The 13774-nt window shown below is 41.1% G+C and overlaps 1 protein-coding gene and 1 non-coding gene across 13 annotated transcripts in view; both read right to left on the bottom strand.

Moving 5' to 3' along the window:
• Window positions 1-9597, bottom strand: part of QSER1 (glutamine and serine rich 1) — a 109139-nt gene extending 99542 nt beyond the window's left edge. For 2 of the 12 annotated variants that reach the window (XM_077114344.1, XM_077114346.1), the window contains exons 1-2: window positions 7650-9308; window positions 6915-7020 (exon numbers count right to left, since the gene is read on the bottom strand). Coding sequence is in view for 9 of the 12 variants with exons in the window: in XM_077114335.1 (XP_076970450.1) it covers window positions 9319-9449 (131 nt within the window). In the remaining 3 variants the exon portion in view is untranslated. The other 10 variants (XM_077114335.1, XM_077114336.1, XM_077114340.1 and 7 more) reach the window with 9 other exon arrangements.
• A 3723-nt stretch (window positions 9598-13320) lies between these two features.
• LOC143645464 (U6 spliceosomal RNA) lies at window positions 13321-13427 on the bottom strand. The gene has a single exon (XR_013157167.1). It is a non-coding gene; the product is annotated as a U6 spliceosomal RNA (small nuclear RNA).
• Between the last annotated feature and the right edge of the window lie 347 nt (window positions 13428-13774).

Genomic DNA, 13774 nt, shown 5'->3' with positions numbered 1-13774 from the left:
CTTGCCAAGTGGTAGAGGAGCTCAGGATCACAGACAACCAGTCTTCAGGAAAAAAGCATCACTTTGATGATGCCTTGATTTGGACATTTTTCTCAGTCTCAAAACCATGATCTTTTAGCTAATAAATTCCCATTGTTGAAGCCAGTGCCTTTCATGGTATCTGCTTCAAGTAGTCTAGCAATCTAAAACACATAGTGCAAATGGTGGCATCTTCTCTGTTCTCTCCTGAGTTCTACTGATATCCAGCTTCTTGCTCTTCTTCGTGGCTTCCTTTCTATGTCCAAATTTCTTTGTTTATAGGAGCCAGAGTTAACTTTTCAAAATATAACTCAGGTAATATATTGGATTAAGGCCCACCCTCATTCAGCTTAGGTATACCTTAACTAAAAACATCTTCAGAAGTCTTATTTGCAAATGGGTACACACCCATAGGACGAGGGGTTGGGACCTGAGCTTGCTTTTTGTGAGGGACATGATTCAATCACCAACATCTGCCTTCTATAGATATGAATGAGATAGACTAGATCCTTGTTATAACAGAATATATATTCTATTAGTGGTGGGTAATGGTATGGGGTAGGGTACTAACAAACAATACATATAAATCAGCAAAATTACTTCAGATTAATATTGCTATGAAGAAAATGAAAGCGTGATATCATAGCGATAGTTATTTTAGACAGGACAGTCACAGAAGGCCTTTCTGAGGAGATAACATCTGAGAGAAGAACTGAATGTCCAGGAGAAACTGCAAAACAAATACAAGGAAAGAGAATTCCAGATAAAGGGAAACAGAGCAAAAACAGTAAGACAGAAATAACCTTGGTATGTTTCAGGGACAGAAATAAAGCCAGTGTGTCTGAAGCACAGTAGTGGGAATGGAATGAGATGCGGGTAGAGAATAAGCAGAGGCTCAGATCGAAAGAATCTTGTAGGCTATAAGAATTTTGGATTTTACTGAAGTACCACTGGAAGGTTTTAAACAGGGGAATGACATTACCTGAGTTATATTTTGAAAAGTTAACTCTGGCTCCTATGTGCTTAATAAATTCCAAAAGAGCCTAAGTGGAAGCAAGAAAGTATGAGGAGACAACTGAAAGAATCTATGTGGGAAATTATGGATACGGAGATCAAGCCAACAGGATATACTGAGGAACTGGATATGGGAGGGAAAGAAATGAATCATAAATGGCTCCAACCTTTTGGGCTTGAGCAACTAAATGGTGGTATTATTTACTGAGGTAGGAAAGATTAGAGTATCGGTTTTAGAGGTAAGGTGATAATCATATTCTAGATCTATTATATTTAAGATAAGATACCTATTAGCTATCCAAGTGGAGAAGTCAGGGAGGCAACCAGACATGAATCTGGAGATAAAATGTGAAAGTCATTTACTATACATGGCACTTTTGCCTGAGGGAGTGCAAAGAAAAGAAAAAAGGATAGAACTCCAAGCTATTGGGCACTTCAACAATTAAAAGCCAGGGAGAGAAGTAGCAAGTATTGTCCTTCTAGATCATGAGTTCTTTGAGAGACAGGGTAGTGTCTTTTTCATTTTTGTGGCACCCAGTAGAGCTTAGCTGAGGTAACAGCAACTCAAAAATGTTCAGTACTTTTTTTTCTATATAGTAATTGTTTATTTAGATTTCTACATATGTTTACAATTTTTGTTGCTCACTTTTCCCTCTTACACCTTAGGTGGTCCTTCTGGGATAATGATTATTCTTCCAGAAATATAGCCTTTAGAGTTCTATCAGTAAGGGTCTGTTGGTAGTAAGCTCTGTCTGAAAGTTTATTTATTTTGCTCTTGCTCATTTTTTAATTGTGAAATATAAAATATATACAAAAAAGCAATAAATTTCTAAGAACCTCTTTTTTTTTTTTTCACATGGGCAGGCGCCAGGAATCAAACCCGGGTCCTCTGGCATGGCAGGCAAGCATTCTTGCCTGCTGAGCCACCGTGACCCACCCTCCAAGAATATTTTAACAAGTAGTTATAGAACAGATTTTAAAGTTTGTTTTGGGTTATAGTTCCATGATTTTTCGGTTTTTCTTCTGGCTGCCCCAAGACACTGGAGCTCAAAAGAAATATCAATATAATGATTCAGCAGTCACACTCATTTATTAAATCCTATCTGCTCTTTTTATACTCCTCCTTTCCTTTTTTTGTGATAAATAACACATATACAGAAAAGCAATAAATCTCAAAGAACATCACAGCAATTAGACATAGAACAGATTTCAGAGTTTGGTATGGGTTACAATTCCACAATTTTAGGTTTTTACTTCTAGCTGCTCTAAGGTAGATGTTCAGTACATTTTAATGAGTAAATGCTTGTGCTTGCCATTTGACATTCCAAGCTTTCACTGCAGAAATAAAATACCTGAGGAGAAAGGCAACAGTGCCTGACATACATGAAGCACTATATCTCTGTTTAAGGAATGAAAGAAAAAAGTTGACGGTGTTTACCTAGACCAATTTTAAAACATTATTACAGAGAGCATAGCAATGAAAAGAAGAAAGCAAGCAGGGGTCCATCTTCTCATATTTCTAATCCACTATAATCACAAGCACCCTAAATCCCTCATCTTGCATTCTATTACAGGATAGAGGGGGTAAGGGGAATGGAACTAGAGGATGCAGCAGAAAAAGGAGCTCCCACTTCCTGCACTGAAGCAGTGTTCTGGCTTTCAAGCACCAAGTTTTCAAGTTGGTGCTTAATTTTAAGCACCAACTATATGCCACACACTAAAGCATACTAGGAATAATAGGGGTACAAGACTAAGCAAGACAGATAGGGTTCCCCAAAGAATTTCCATTCTTTGGAAATAATCACATAAACAGCACATAGGAATAAAATTATATTTGTAAGAAGTGATATAAAAGTAAAGTAAAAGGTACTATGAAAACATAGAGACCACTGAAACAACGTAAGTTGGGTGGGGTGCAGGGAGAGCTGGAAGGCACCATGTTTCTAACATGAGACACTTTAAGAAAATCAGTTCAGAAGGTGGTGATAGAGTAAAACTTTTGAATACATAGGGAGGAGGTTAGGATGGCTCAAGAAATTTAAAATGGACCAGTACATGCAGGACCATACAGGTACATTACAAATTTTTTTAAAACTTGACCCAATGATCAAGGAGTAGCCATGAAAAGGTTTTGAGCAAAGGAGGAACATGATCAGACTGGTAGAAGTGGGTTTCTAAAAATCACTCTGGATTTTATCAGGAGAGTGAACTGAAGGAAGGAAAAAAAAGTTCCAAGATGATTAATAAGAAGGCTACTGTTGTTACCCAAGTAAAAAATTATGATGGATTAGATTAGAGTGTAATAGTGGAAATGAAAGGTAGAGGTTCAAGATGTATTTAAGGGATAAAAAGCAGCAGGGCTGAGTGACTGAGCACCCACAATTTCCAGGTTTCTGGCCTGAGTAATAAGCTGGATAGAGATGTAACTTACTGAAATGGCTCTCATAGAGGAGCAGAGACCGTGTGAGTGGGGAAAGCATTTATCATTAAATTGTCTGCAACATACCCAAGTTAAGGGTCAAAGAGGTGGCTAGTATAGAATTTGATGCTCAGAAGAGGTTTGGGCTGATGACACAAATATGGGCATCTCCAGAAATGGTATTTAAAGACATGGGCATGAATTTGATGTCCTCAAGAGAAAGCATGGAATGAACAAAAAATCAAATCAATCCCAAACCCTGAGGAAACAACATGTAAAGATTAGGCCGAAGAAGAATAAGAACTAGTGAAGAATACACAAAAGCAGTGGGCAGAAAATACGGATAATTAGTTATGTGAAGTGAAAGGAAGCATGTTTCAGAAGGAAATGGTTACTAGTAACAAAGAACCCTGAAACAAGAATACTAATGATGGTTTGGTTTACAAACTAGCTCACAAAAGCTCATTTAATCCATAACATAGGTAGATTACAGCATTAAACTATTTTATCATGAAGCAGGGACCTCACACTGCCCAGATTTAAATCCCAACTCCACTACTGTCTATATTATGGGATCTATGCCTCAGTTTTCTCACCCATAACAGGAAGGTAAAAATAATATCTCTCAGGTCTGGCCACAGTGGCTCAGCTGGCAGAGTTCTCGCCCGCCAGGCTGGAGACCCGGTTCGATTTCCAGTGCCTGCCCATGATAAAAACAAAAAAAAAAACAACCTCAAAGAACAGTTGTGAAGATAAAACAATATGTATATCTCACTTAAAATAGTAACACAAACTAGTAAATGATAAAACGATTAACTACTATTACTTGTAACATTGTTTTTATGGGAAAATACTCACTAAACTCGAATGAAAATTTGAAATAACCTTTCACTTATTTAGGGACTGTCCCTAACCCTTATAAACTGTGATCTTACTTTTTTTCCAAAAGCCTTGACGGAAATTTTTGTTTTAAAACTGATTAAAAATGTATTCAAACAAACAAACAAAATGTATTCAGAGACCGCTGCGTGGCCACCAACCCGGGAAAAGAGCTGGGAAAGGCTGAAGAGACTCCTTCACTGGTGGAATTTCAATCAATAAACCCTGAACCCACGACCGCCCGATTCAGGGCTCTGAGAGCTCAACAAGCTCAGTCCGGTCCTCGGACTCGCTCGGTCCTCGGACTCGCTCGGTCCTCGGACTCGCTCGGTCCTCGGACTCGCTCGGTCCTCGGACTCGCTCGGTCCTCGGACTCGCTCGGTCCTCGGACTCGCTCGGTCCTCGGACTCGCTCGGTCCTCGGACTCGCTCGGTCCTCGGACTCGCTCGGTCCTCGGACTCGCTCGGTCCTCGGACTCGCTCGGTCCTCGGACTCGCTCGGTCCTCGGACTCGCTCGGCTGTCGAGCCCCCGGCACCTGCAGCACACACTAACCTGATCATGGTGGAGACGGCATCTGCAGCGCTGCGCATCAGCGGCAGTAGACAACAGAAACGTATTCTGACCGACACAAGAAAACAATTTCTTGCGAGGCTATCACAGAACCAAAGAAGAATGAGGTCCAAGAAATGAACAGAAAACCAGGGAAGCTAGGCTTCCTGGAATATAGCTAAGATGATGCTTCAGCTCGATGGTGCTTCCCAGCTGTCCTTGCAGTTACATAGGGCCACATGAATGAGGTCTAACCAGTGGAATGCGAATGGAAGTGATATTTGTCACTTCAGGGCTTGAAATCCTCAACATATACTAAGTTTGAATTATTCGCAGTGACCTAAGAAGCCATGTATTCATGAAGGTAGAACCTCCTTCATCTCAGGTCCCTAAAGCTATTCCAGCCACCTGTTCACCTGTGTATCAAGAGATAAACTATGACTGAGATAAACGCTTTTATTGTGATATGCTGTTACATATGTGGGTCTATTTGTTAACTGCAGTACAGCCTATACTAACTAATACACTAATAATTTTTTCTTTCTTAGTTTTATGATCTTGTATACCAACTGTATTTTTAAATATTTGTGCGTATTTGTAATGTATATTTGAATTATATGTGTTCCAGAAGGCACCATAAAAAAGGATGAAAAAGATTGTATTAAATAACAACTTCTTAATGAAGAAAAGATGGTTTCAAGGAGGCCAACAGAAGACAAACAGAAATATATCTCTCTTCCCAAAACTTAGTGCTGGCTCATAGTAGCTGTAAAATAAATCTCTGCAGTCTCTTATCATTAAATGAACCCCATCTTGAGCTCCAGACTCTCCTTCATATGTCCATTGGATATTCCCAAACAGTTATCCTATAGTTACAGACATATAACATTTCTAAAACCAAAGTAATCTTCCCTGCCAGCCTCTGCCTACCTTGCCTTAACCAAACTACTACCATCATCTTGACTCTTGTTTTTATTTATGGCATACGAGAATTGTCCTGTTGACTCCCATAGCTAAATGGTTGCCTCATCCTCTAAGTTTTATTTCCCAAATATCTTTTCTTCTTTCTACTCCACTTTCACCACTGTAATCCAAGAGTGCTTGCAACAGCCTTAATTGACCCTTTATACCAGTTGTTCCCAGACTTCTGGTTTTCAGACCAATAACAGTTCAAAAAAGTATTTTAAGGACGACTAACATAGGATTGCTAACTTGTGATGGTGCCAGATAAAAGCATTCTTAAAATCTACTATCTATCATTATTTCTCAACAGACTATTTTGAAAATGGTAATGTAGGGAGGACTTAACCTCAGGATGTAGGATAGTCATCAATTAAATAAATTTAATTTTATGAAAACTCAAAAAAAATGTATTCAAACAAATATCCTTCAGATAGAAAGTGACCATTTTTAGAGAAACTAATAATTTTGGGGGGTGCAGGGGTAACTATCACACTCATTTACACATTTATACTACAACCAAAAAGGGCTCATGAATTAGGAAATTCTAAAAATTACCTTTGGCAGCAAAAAAACCTGAGGCTATGTTTCAAATTAAAAAGGCAAAAATCAAATATAAATCTATCTGAAAAAATATTTCTATTCACTCAGTCTCTAGTAGGTACGAAAGTACAAACACAACATTTATCATCACCGTGATGAAACATCAGTCTCTTCCTATTCTGCACTGAATATAAAAACCATGTAGAGAAAAGGGCAGTAAGTCTACAGTTTGCTTAATGCTTCCTGATTATCATCTTATTTCCAAAAGCATGCAAAGGTGTTACAATATCCAAAACAGCATCATAAAAGGTATTTCCAACTGCATGGTGACATGTTCGCTTGGTACCTAAAACTGAGAACAGCACAAATAAAGGGATTCGTATGTGCAGTTCTTATCCCTGAACTTTTCATACATCTAAGAAGTATTATTTTAGAAATACTCAAAAATCTCTATATAAGCGCTATTTCAGGTAAAATGCTAGATTTTCTCATAGGCTCTTTATTTTTCAACCATTAAAACAGTAGAAATACCTAATATCTGATGGGCTGTTTTATCCAGAAAAGTATTGTTTCAAAATTCATGAAGTATTTACGATACTCTTTCCAATCAACTGATGAAAATGCTGCATTTCAGGACCTAGTAAAGACATTACCTTATATTAGATCCCATGTCAGTAACAACCAAACCATCATTAACATCTGTCAGCTCCTGAATAGGTTATTGGAAACAAGGTGACAGACAGGCTAATTCTTAATGGATAAGTATCCATATTATATCCTCATAACTAGTACTCATTTGCACCTTCAGAAGAAACTGCCACAAAGAGGAACAAAAACATTCAACTGCTACATGAACTATGATAAAGCTTTTAAATTTTTATAGTCATATGAATAAGCTTCTGAAAATATATAATATTTTAAAAGTTAAGGGCATACTTCAGATTCAGTATTTTTTATATAACTGAAACAAAAGAGGACATTTGCACACTTTGAAGAATAAAATGAGGTACAATTAAAAAGTGTGTACAGCCCTGTACAGATGGCCTGATCCTAACACAAGATGTTAACAAAGCAGGTTGGGGGTGGGGGGTGGGGGTGGAGAAGGAGGAAGCCTGCATTTTCTATGCTATAATTCAGCTGACCTCAACTCCAAAATACGTATTTTTTTAAAAAGGAATTAGGGGAGTGAGAATTAACACTTAAGAATCAATAACTTCCAATAAACAAATCTCTTCTACATTATTTGTTCCAAACAAATCTACTTACTGTTTTCAAATGGGTTTGGGAAGTCATTCTGTGTTACTTTGATAAATAACATTTGGAAAATATGACAAGTAGATTTTAGTTTCTTGCCTCAGAAGTATTCTGCTAAAAGAAATAACAGAAATAACTAGATAGCATTTCAGTTTCATTTACCTAATAAATCATTTTGCATATAAAACATAAAAAATTGATGCAGAAATACTTATCGCTGATGTGTGCTGAAGAGAAAGTAACTTTAACTTGTAAATTACCATGTTCAATGCACAAAACACTTGAAAAATTACAAACTACTGAAAAGAAATAATGGAAGAGCCAAGCATCTTTCACAAAATTCTTTAAATGGCTCTATTGTATATAATACAAAAATCACAGCTATTTCTGAAAGGTCTGAACATTCATTTATTTAGCTCCAAATTAGCACATCACATTAATTTTTGAAATACCAGCTCTTTTAAACAAAGGGCCTAAAATTTTCTAAGAAAACTTATTTCCCTTTCATTGAACCAAATTTTTCTCATTCTCTTTCACAATCATTCCAAGGTACAATCTAAGACAAAGACCAGCTACTCCTCACACATATTTTCCAAATCATGAACATGGAACTCGGATAAAAACAAAGACGGTAACCTAAAACACTAATATATATAAAGTAAAAAAGTTCACTTCTGTCGCGAAAATAATGAGATCATAAAGCCATGAAGCTTCCTGTTGGTAGCTGAGGATGAAGTCATTAGCAACCCAGGATTCCCTGGTCCTTGTAATCAAAAGCTGCACCTACCAGATTCAGTATTGTTCAGGAGAGGTGGCTTTAAAAACACCCCGCTCCGGAATCCTCTAAACCAGACCACGCCTTCCAGTTATCATTCAAATGGGACCGTTTGACTGTGTGGTACTGTTATGTATTTTTAGCGAGCTTAAATATCTAGTAAGAGTCAACATTTTAGATTCCCTTGGTCATGTTGGAGGAAAGATGAACTCTTGAACCCCGCGCTACATAATGAAGTCGGGCTTAGGAAGCAGAGAGAGATGTGAGATGCATGCTTCAGTTCTTCAACATTTATGGCCTTCATTGATCCCCCTCCCCATAATCCTTCTTAACTCTTAGTCACCCCAAGATACAGAAGGCAGAAAGATTCCTTACTTCCTGCTGTTGTTAAAAGAGGAAACCCATGAGTAACTTTGAACGCGTGGAGGAGAAATCGCTTTCTCTTGGCCACCACTGCAAACATATGTCACCCAGCCTGTGCACAGCGTTCGCGCCCCGCCGGGCCTCCTCCTGGGCCCCATGCCCCGGGGGTTCTCCCGCAGACCAACCCGCCCGAGTCCCCCACAGTCAGGGAGGCGGCTCGGCGCTACGGGACTCGGCCTTTTCCCTCTCCCCACCTCCCCCACCCTCACATTGCCGAGGCCCCCAAGACCACATTGTTGGCCACCCAGGTTCCAATACAATGGAATGTCACTGCCCCGAACTCCCGGGCATTCCCCTCGACCCCGGAGCCACTCTAGGCTCACCCTGATCGCTGAGTTCAGCCACGATTTCAACTTCACTGTGTGTGAGCGAGCCCAGGACCCCGGAGGGTGACGAAGCCCCAAGATTCTCGCCCAGCTCTCCCTTTAACCGTGGTCCCTGACCAGTTCCAGGCGCGAACCCTGCACTGGACGCCCCACTCACCCCGGGACAACCCCATGGGAGTCATCAGCCGCCTCGCCCGTCTGGGGATGAGAGTGAGGGGGCGAGCGGAGGGCACCCAGTCCCGCCCGGACCCCTGGCCGGCGCTGCACGGGGGCGAAGGCCCCAAACATATCCTCGGCCTTTCCTGGCCCACCGCGACCTCGCCGCCCACCCTCCCTACCTGGCCTTGAGGCTGGGGCTGCTGCCGCTGCTGCAGCTGCTGCTGGCGGCGGCAGCGGCGGCTCCGGGTTCGTAGGCCCAGGCGGGGGCGGGGGTCTGTGTGGCGGCGCTGGCGGCGGCGGGGGCAGGGGGGGGCGCGGGTGGCGGCGGCGGCGGGTCGGCGAAGCCTGAGGTCGCGTAGTTCCTGTCCATGGTGGGGGCTGCGTCGGGAGGGCGGGCAGTAGTGGGGGATCCTCTTGGGCCCTGTGCGAGGGGGACGAGAGAAGAGGGAAGGGGGGCGGGGGGAGGAGGAGGAGGAGGCGGCGGCAGAGGGAGCTGCCCCCTCACATGGCCCCTGCCGGCGGGCGGGCGGAGGACGTGCTGGAGAGTCTCTACCGGAGGAACGCGGGCCGCGGGAGGCGACAAGGCCCCAGCTGGGCGTCAGAGAAGCGGCGGAGGTTGCGGCCGGGGCCCGCGACGGCGGCGGCGGCGGCGGCGGCCGCTTCGCCCCATGTTGGTGGATTTCCCAGGATGCACCTCCCGCCCCCTCCGCCCCGCGGTCTCACCCCGCCTCCCCTCAGCGCCCCGCGTTCGCGGCTGGCCGGCCAGGCCGGAGGCGGCTAGGGCCTCCGCGCTCATGGGCCTCCTCACACGGGTCAGCCGAGGCGGAGGAGAACGAGACCTTCCGGCCCTGCCGGCACCTGGAACTAGGAGAGGCGGTCGTCGGGCTGGCGAGGCCGTAGCTTGCGGGCCGCGGACTTCCCGCCCTCAGCGACTGGGAGGGGAGCTGTCCGCGCTCGCCGGACCCTCGTGGGAAGGGGCAGCGCCTGGGGCTCTCCTTACGCGGAGAAGAGGAAATTGAGTGGAAATCCAGTGTAGGGTGTTGCAAAGGGGAGACTGGTCAACGCTTTTCGTGGAGTTCGTTATTTGACCCTTCAGGTTATTTTGAGTGACTAAATGCTCGGTTCCCACATCACGGTTTCTTTCCCCGCCTATCCCCAAACCAGAAACAGCTGAGCGAGCTGTTTCACAGTTCCGTTTACTCCCTTCCTGCCCTAAGGTTCCTGGGCTAGAGGACCCTTTTCCTGCTGTTACCGGAGATTTATATTCAAAGAGACTTAAATTCAAACGTATTATTTTTCAATCCTAGTTGAAAGGGCCTTTCCCAGGGGCTCTTATTCACTGTCTCCACCCCCACCTTGGGGATTTTCTCACTCTATTTCAGAATCTTGTATCCCAAGATAAATACTGCCTTTTCATTGATTAATTCAAATACCATCTGGATGACTAATTACAATAAATTTAAACTCACTGTGCACACTTTGGCGTGGGGGTGGGTGGGGAGGAATTGTTTAGGATTGGAACTTACGGAGAACTCTACCCAAACATTTCCTATTTGAACTTCAAGGTGTTGGTGAGTGGTGTAATTCAATGATTATTTGAGTTCTATTGCATATCAGAATTGTGTTTCTTTTGATAACTCGTAAGTAATGGAATTGGGGGAATCATGGAAATCCTCAGGTTTGGCTCTTAAACCATAAATTAAAAGCTTAAAATAACAGTAGCGGTTATATTTACTTTAATGACTACCTCCTTAAAAGATTAATATTGGTTTAACATATCGTGTGCTTAGCACAGAAATCTATCCCTCAAGACAAGCCTAATATAAAAGTTTAAGCAAATCAGACAGACGTAGAAGACCTAATAAACTTGATACACTATCTGTGATCATCAATTTTAAAAGCAGTTTAAATTTCCATAATGTCTATTTGGTATCACATCTGCTATTTCTTCCAAGATTGGTTTAATTTTGTGCTGGGATTTTCTGTTTTCCTCCTGGCGCCTACCTCCTTTTGTTCCTATTCATTCCTTTTTGGAAGTCTTTCTGCACCTGTGATGCTGGGTCGGGGGTGGGGAAAGGAAGCAAGGAAGTAAGTAGTCGTTATTTACAAATGAATTCAAACGTGCAGACACAAGCGACTTTGCCAATTTTATGCTAATTCCTCTATGCATTTACTGAGGATAACTTTGAAAAGTGATTTTCTTTCGGGAAGGAATTTGCCAGATAATCTGAGATCCTGCAGAGAAGTAACATAAATCTTCATTACATTAATTTTCTTCCTGCAAACTGGAAATCCGTAATCTAAATAAAACACAAAAATAGCTAGTATTTCACTACTAGCTATTACATTGATAAGTATGTTTCTGAGCTCTGAAGTTTTGAATCTATGTAAAGTGTAGGAAATAGAATGGCATGCTATAAATGTTTTACGGCACTTAGTTTGAGATGCCCACACTGGTACTCAGAGTGAGTTATGTAGGCAGTATCAAACAAGTAGTAATAAAACCTTTATAGTCCCTCACACCATTACGTGTTTGTTTATGCCGCATAAATCAGAGAAAAGATATTAAGGGAAAGTTTTAATGAGTATTTTTCAATAATGTTCTTTCACCATATGTGATGTTTCTTCGTCTGCTAAGTGAAATTTCCATAGTTTACCCAAAGTCAACACAGTTATATTTCAAAGTTGTGTCCAAGTCTACAGCTATCAAATCTTTTGTAAAAATTGTAAAGTTGATGATAGCATCTGAAGAATTTCTTCTATCCTACTGAAAATATACTTCCAACTCTGTACCTTGTCATGATCTCTTTCAAATACTTCCCAAACAAGCTGCCTCATGTCTGCTCCAGGCAGTGTCAAAAATCTAGAATGAATTTTGTTGTTCTTGTTTTAAATAAAAATGCCCCTTCCCTTCTTTGCTTATGGAACTCCTCCTCATCCTTCAAGATCCAAATCAAACTTGTCTTCCATGACATTTCCCCAACTCTTGTTGGCAAAACCAGTTGATGGTGTTTCATTTGCCATATTCCAACCTCTGTTATACTTAGTATTATCACACTGTATTACAATTAGTGTAACTGCCTCTCTTCCTCACAGGTCTTGAGTTCCTTAAAGTCAGGGGTAGAAGACAGAGGTTTTGTTTAATTCATCCTTGTATCCCTAACACCTAGCACTATGCCTTGTACTACATTCAACTCTAAATATGCATTTAGTGAATGAATAAATAAACATACTCCTTTTAAAATACCTATTTAGAAATTCAGTTTAGTAATTTACATATTTCTTTACACTACACAAAAAATCTATTTCTATCTCAACCCTAAAATTTTTAGTCAGGGTTTGAAAATAGTTGAAATCAAAAGCAGTTTGGTTGTAGGATGAATTGAAGTAAGTCCTATGCTTAGAAAGGAGACTTGCATCCTACTCCTTACCCCAAGTTCCGACTTCCTTCTGAATTTATTCTCCAGGATGGTGATGATTTAGAATATGCCTGTGAGCAGTCTGCCCACATTTCCCAACTCTTCCCCCCTCTGGTTAGAAAAATCAATAAATATGTCACCTGTAAGTATGTCAACTGGTAGAAAGTTTGGAGTTATACTGTCCATTGTAGCTAATGAACTGAGCCACAGCATTCAGTGACTTACATTCAGGTAATTGAGGAAATCAGTATTGAAGGAGTACGGGAGCCGTATCTCCATGGAGGCAGCCTTGTTTATTAGTTTGCTGGGAAATCTGCATTTGTGGGTACCTAGTTAGAAATGTAATCAATAAGTCCATACATTTCAATGTTACCAAGAAGCAAACTATTTTTAGGTTGGAAAAATCCAGGAAAGTCAAGTTTGCAGGGGTTTTTTGTTTTTGTTTTTTAAGAGGTTGAAACATTTTTTATTTTACATCTTATGGCATATCTGTAGGCTTGTTGCAGAATGTCTCCTTTTACTTTTTTTTTTGATTGACAAACCAAAGCAACATACACACATGAACATTCTTTTTTTTTTTTTTAAATATGGAACGTTTCACGAATTTGCATGTCATCCTTGCGCAGGGACCATGCTAATCTTCTCTGTATCGTTCCAATTTTAGTATATGTGCTGCCGAAGCGAGCACGTGAACATTCTTAACATACAAACATTCCATGCATGGTATACAGTCAATGACTCACAGTATCATCACATAGTAGTATATTTATCACCATGATCATTTTTTAGAACATTTGCATCACTCCAGAAGAAGAAATAAAAAGAAAAAACTCATACATACCATACCCCTTACCCCTCCCTCTCATTGACCACTAGTATTTTCATCTACGCAATATATATTTTTTTTAATTTTAACATTTGTTCCCCCTATTAATTATTTATTTTTAGTCCATATGTTTTACTCATCTGTTCATACCGTAGATAAAAGGAGCATCAGACACAAGGTTTTCACAATCACATAGTCACATTGCAAAA

This window comes from Tamandua tetradactyla, chromosome 8 (assembly GCF_023851605.1).
Source record: "Tamandua tetradactyla isolate mTamTet1 chromosome 8, mTamTet1.pri, whole genome shotgun sequence".
Lineage (NCBI taxonomy): Eukaryota > Metazoa > Chordata > Mammalia > Pilosa > Myrmecophagidae > Tamandua > Tamandua tetradactyla.
This window is presented reverse-complemented; position numbering and strand designations above follow the sequence as displayed.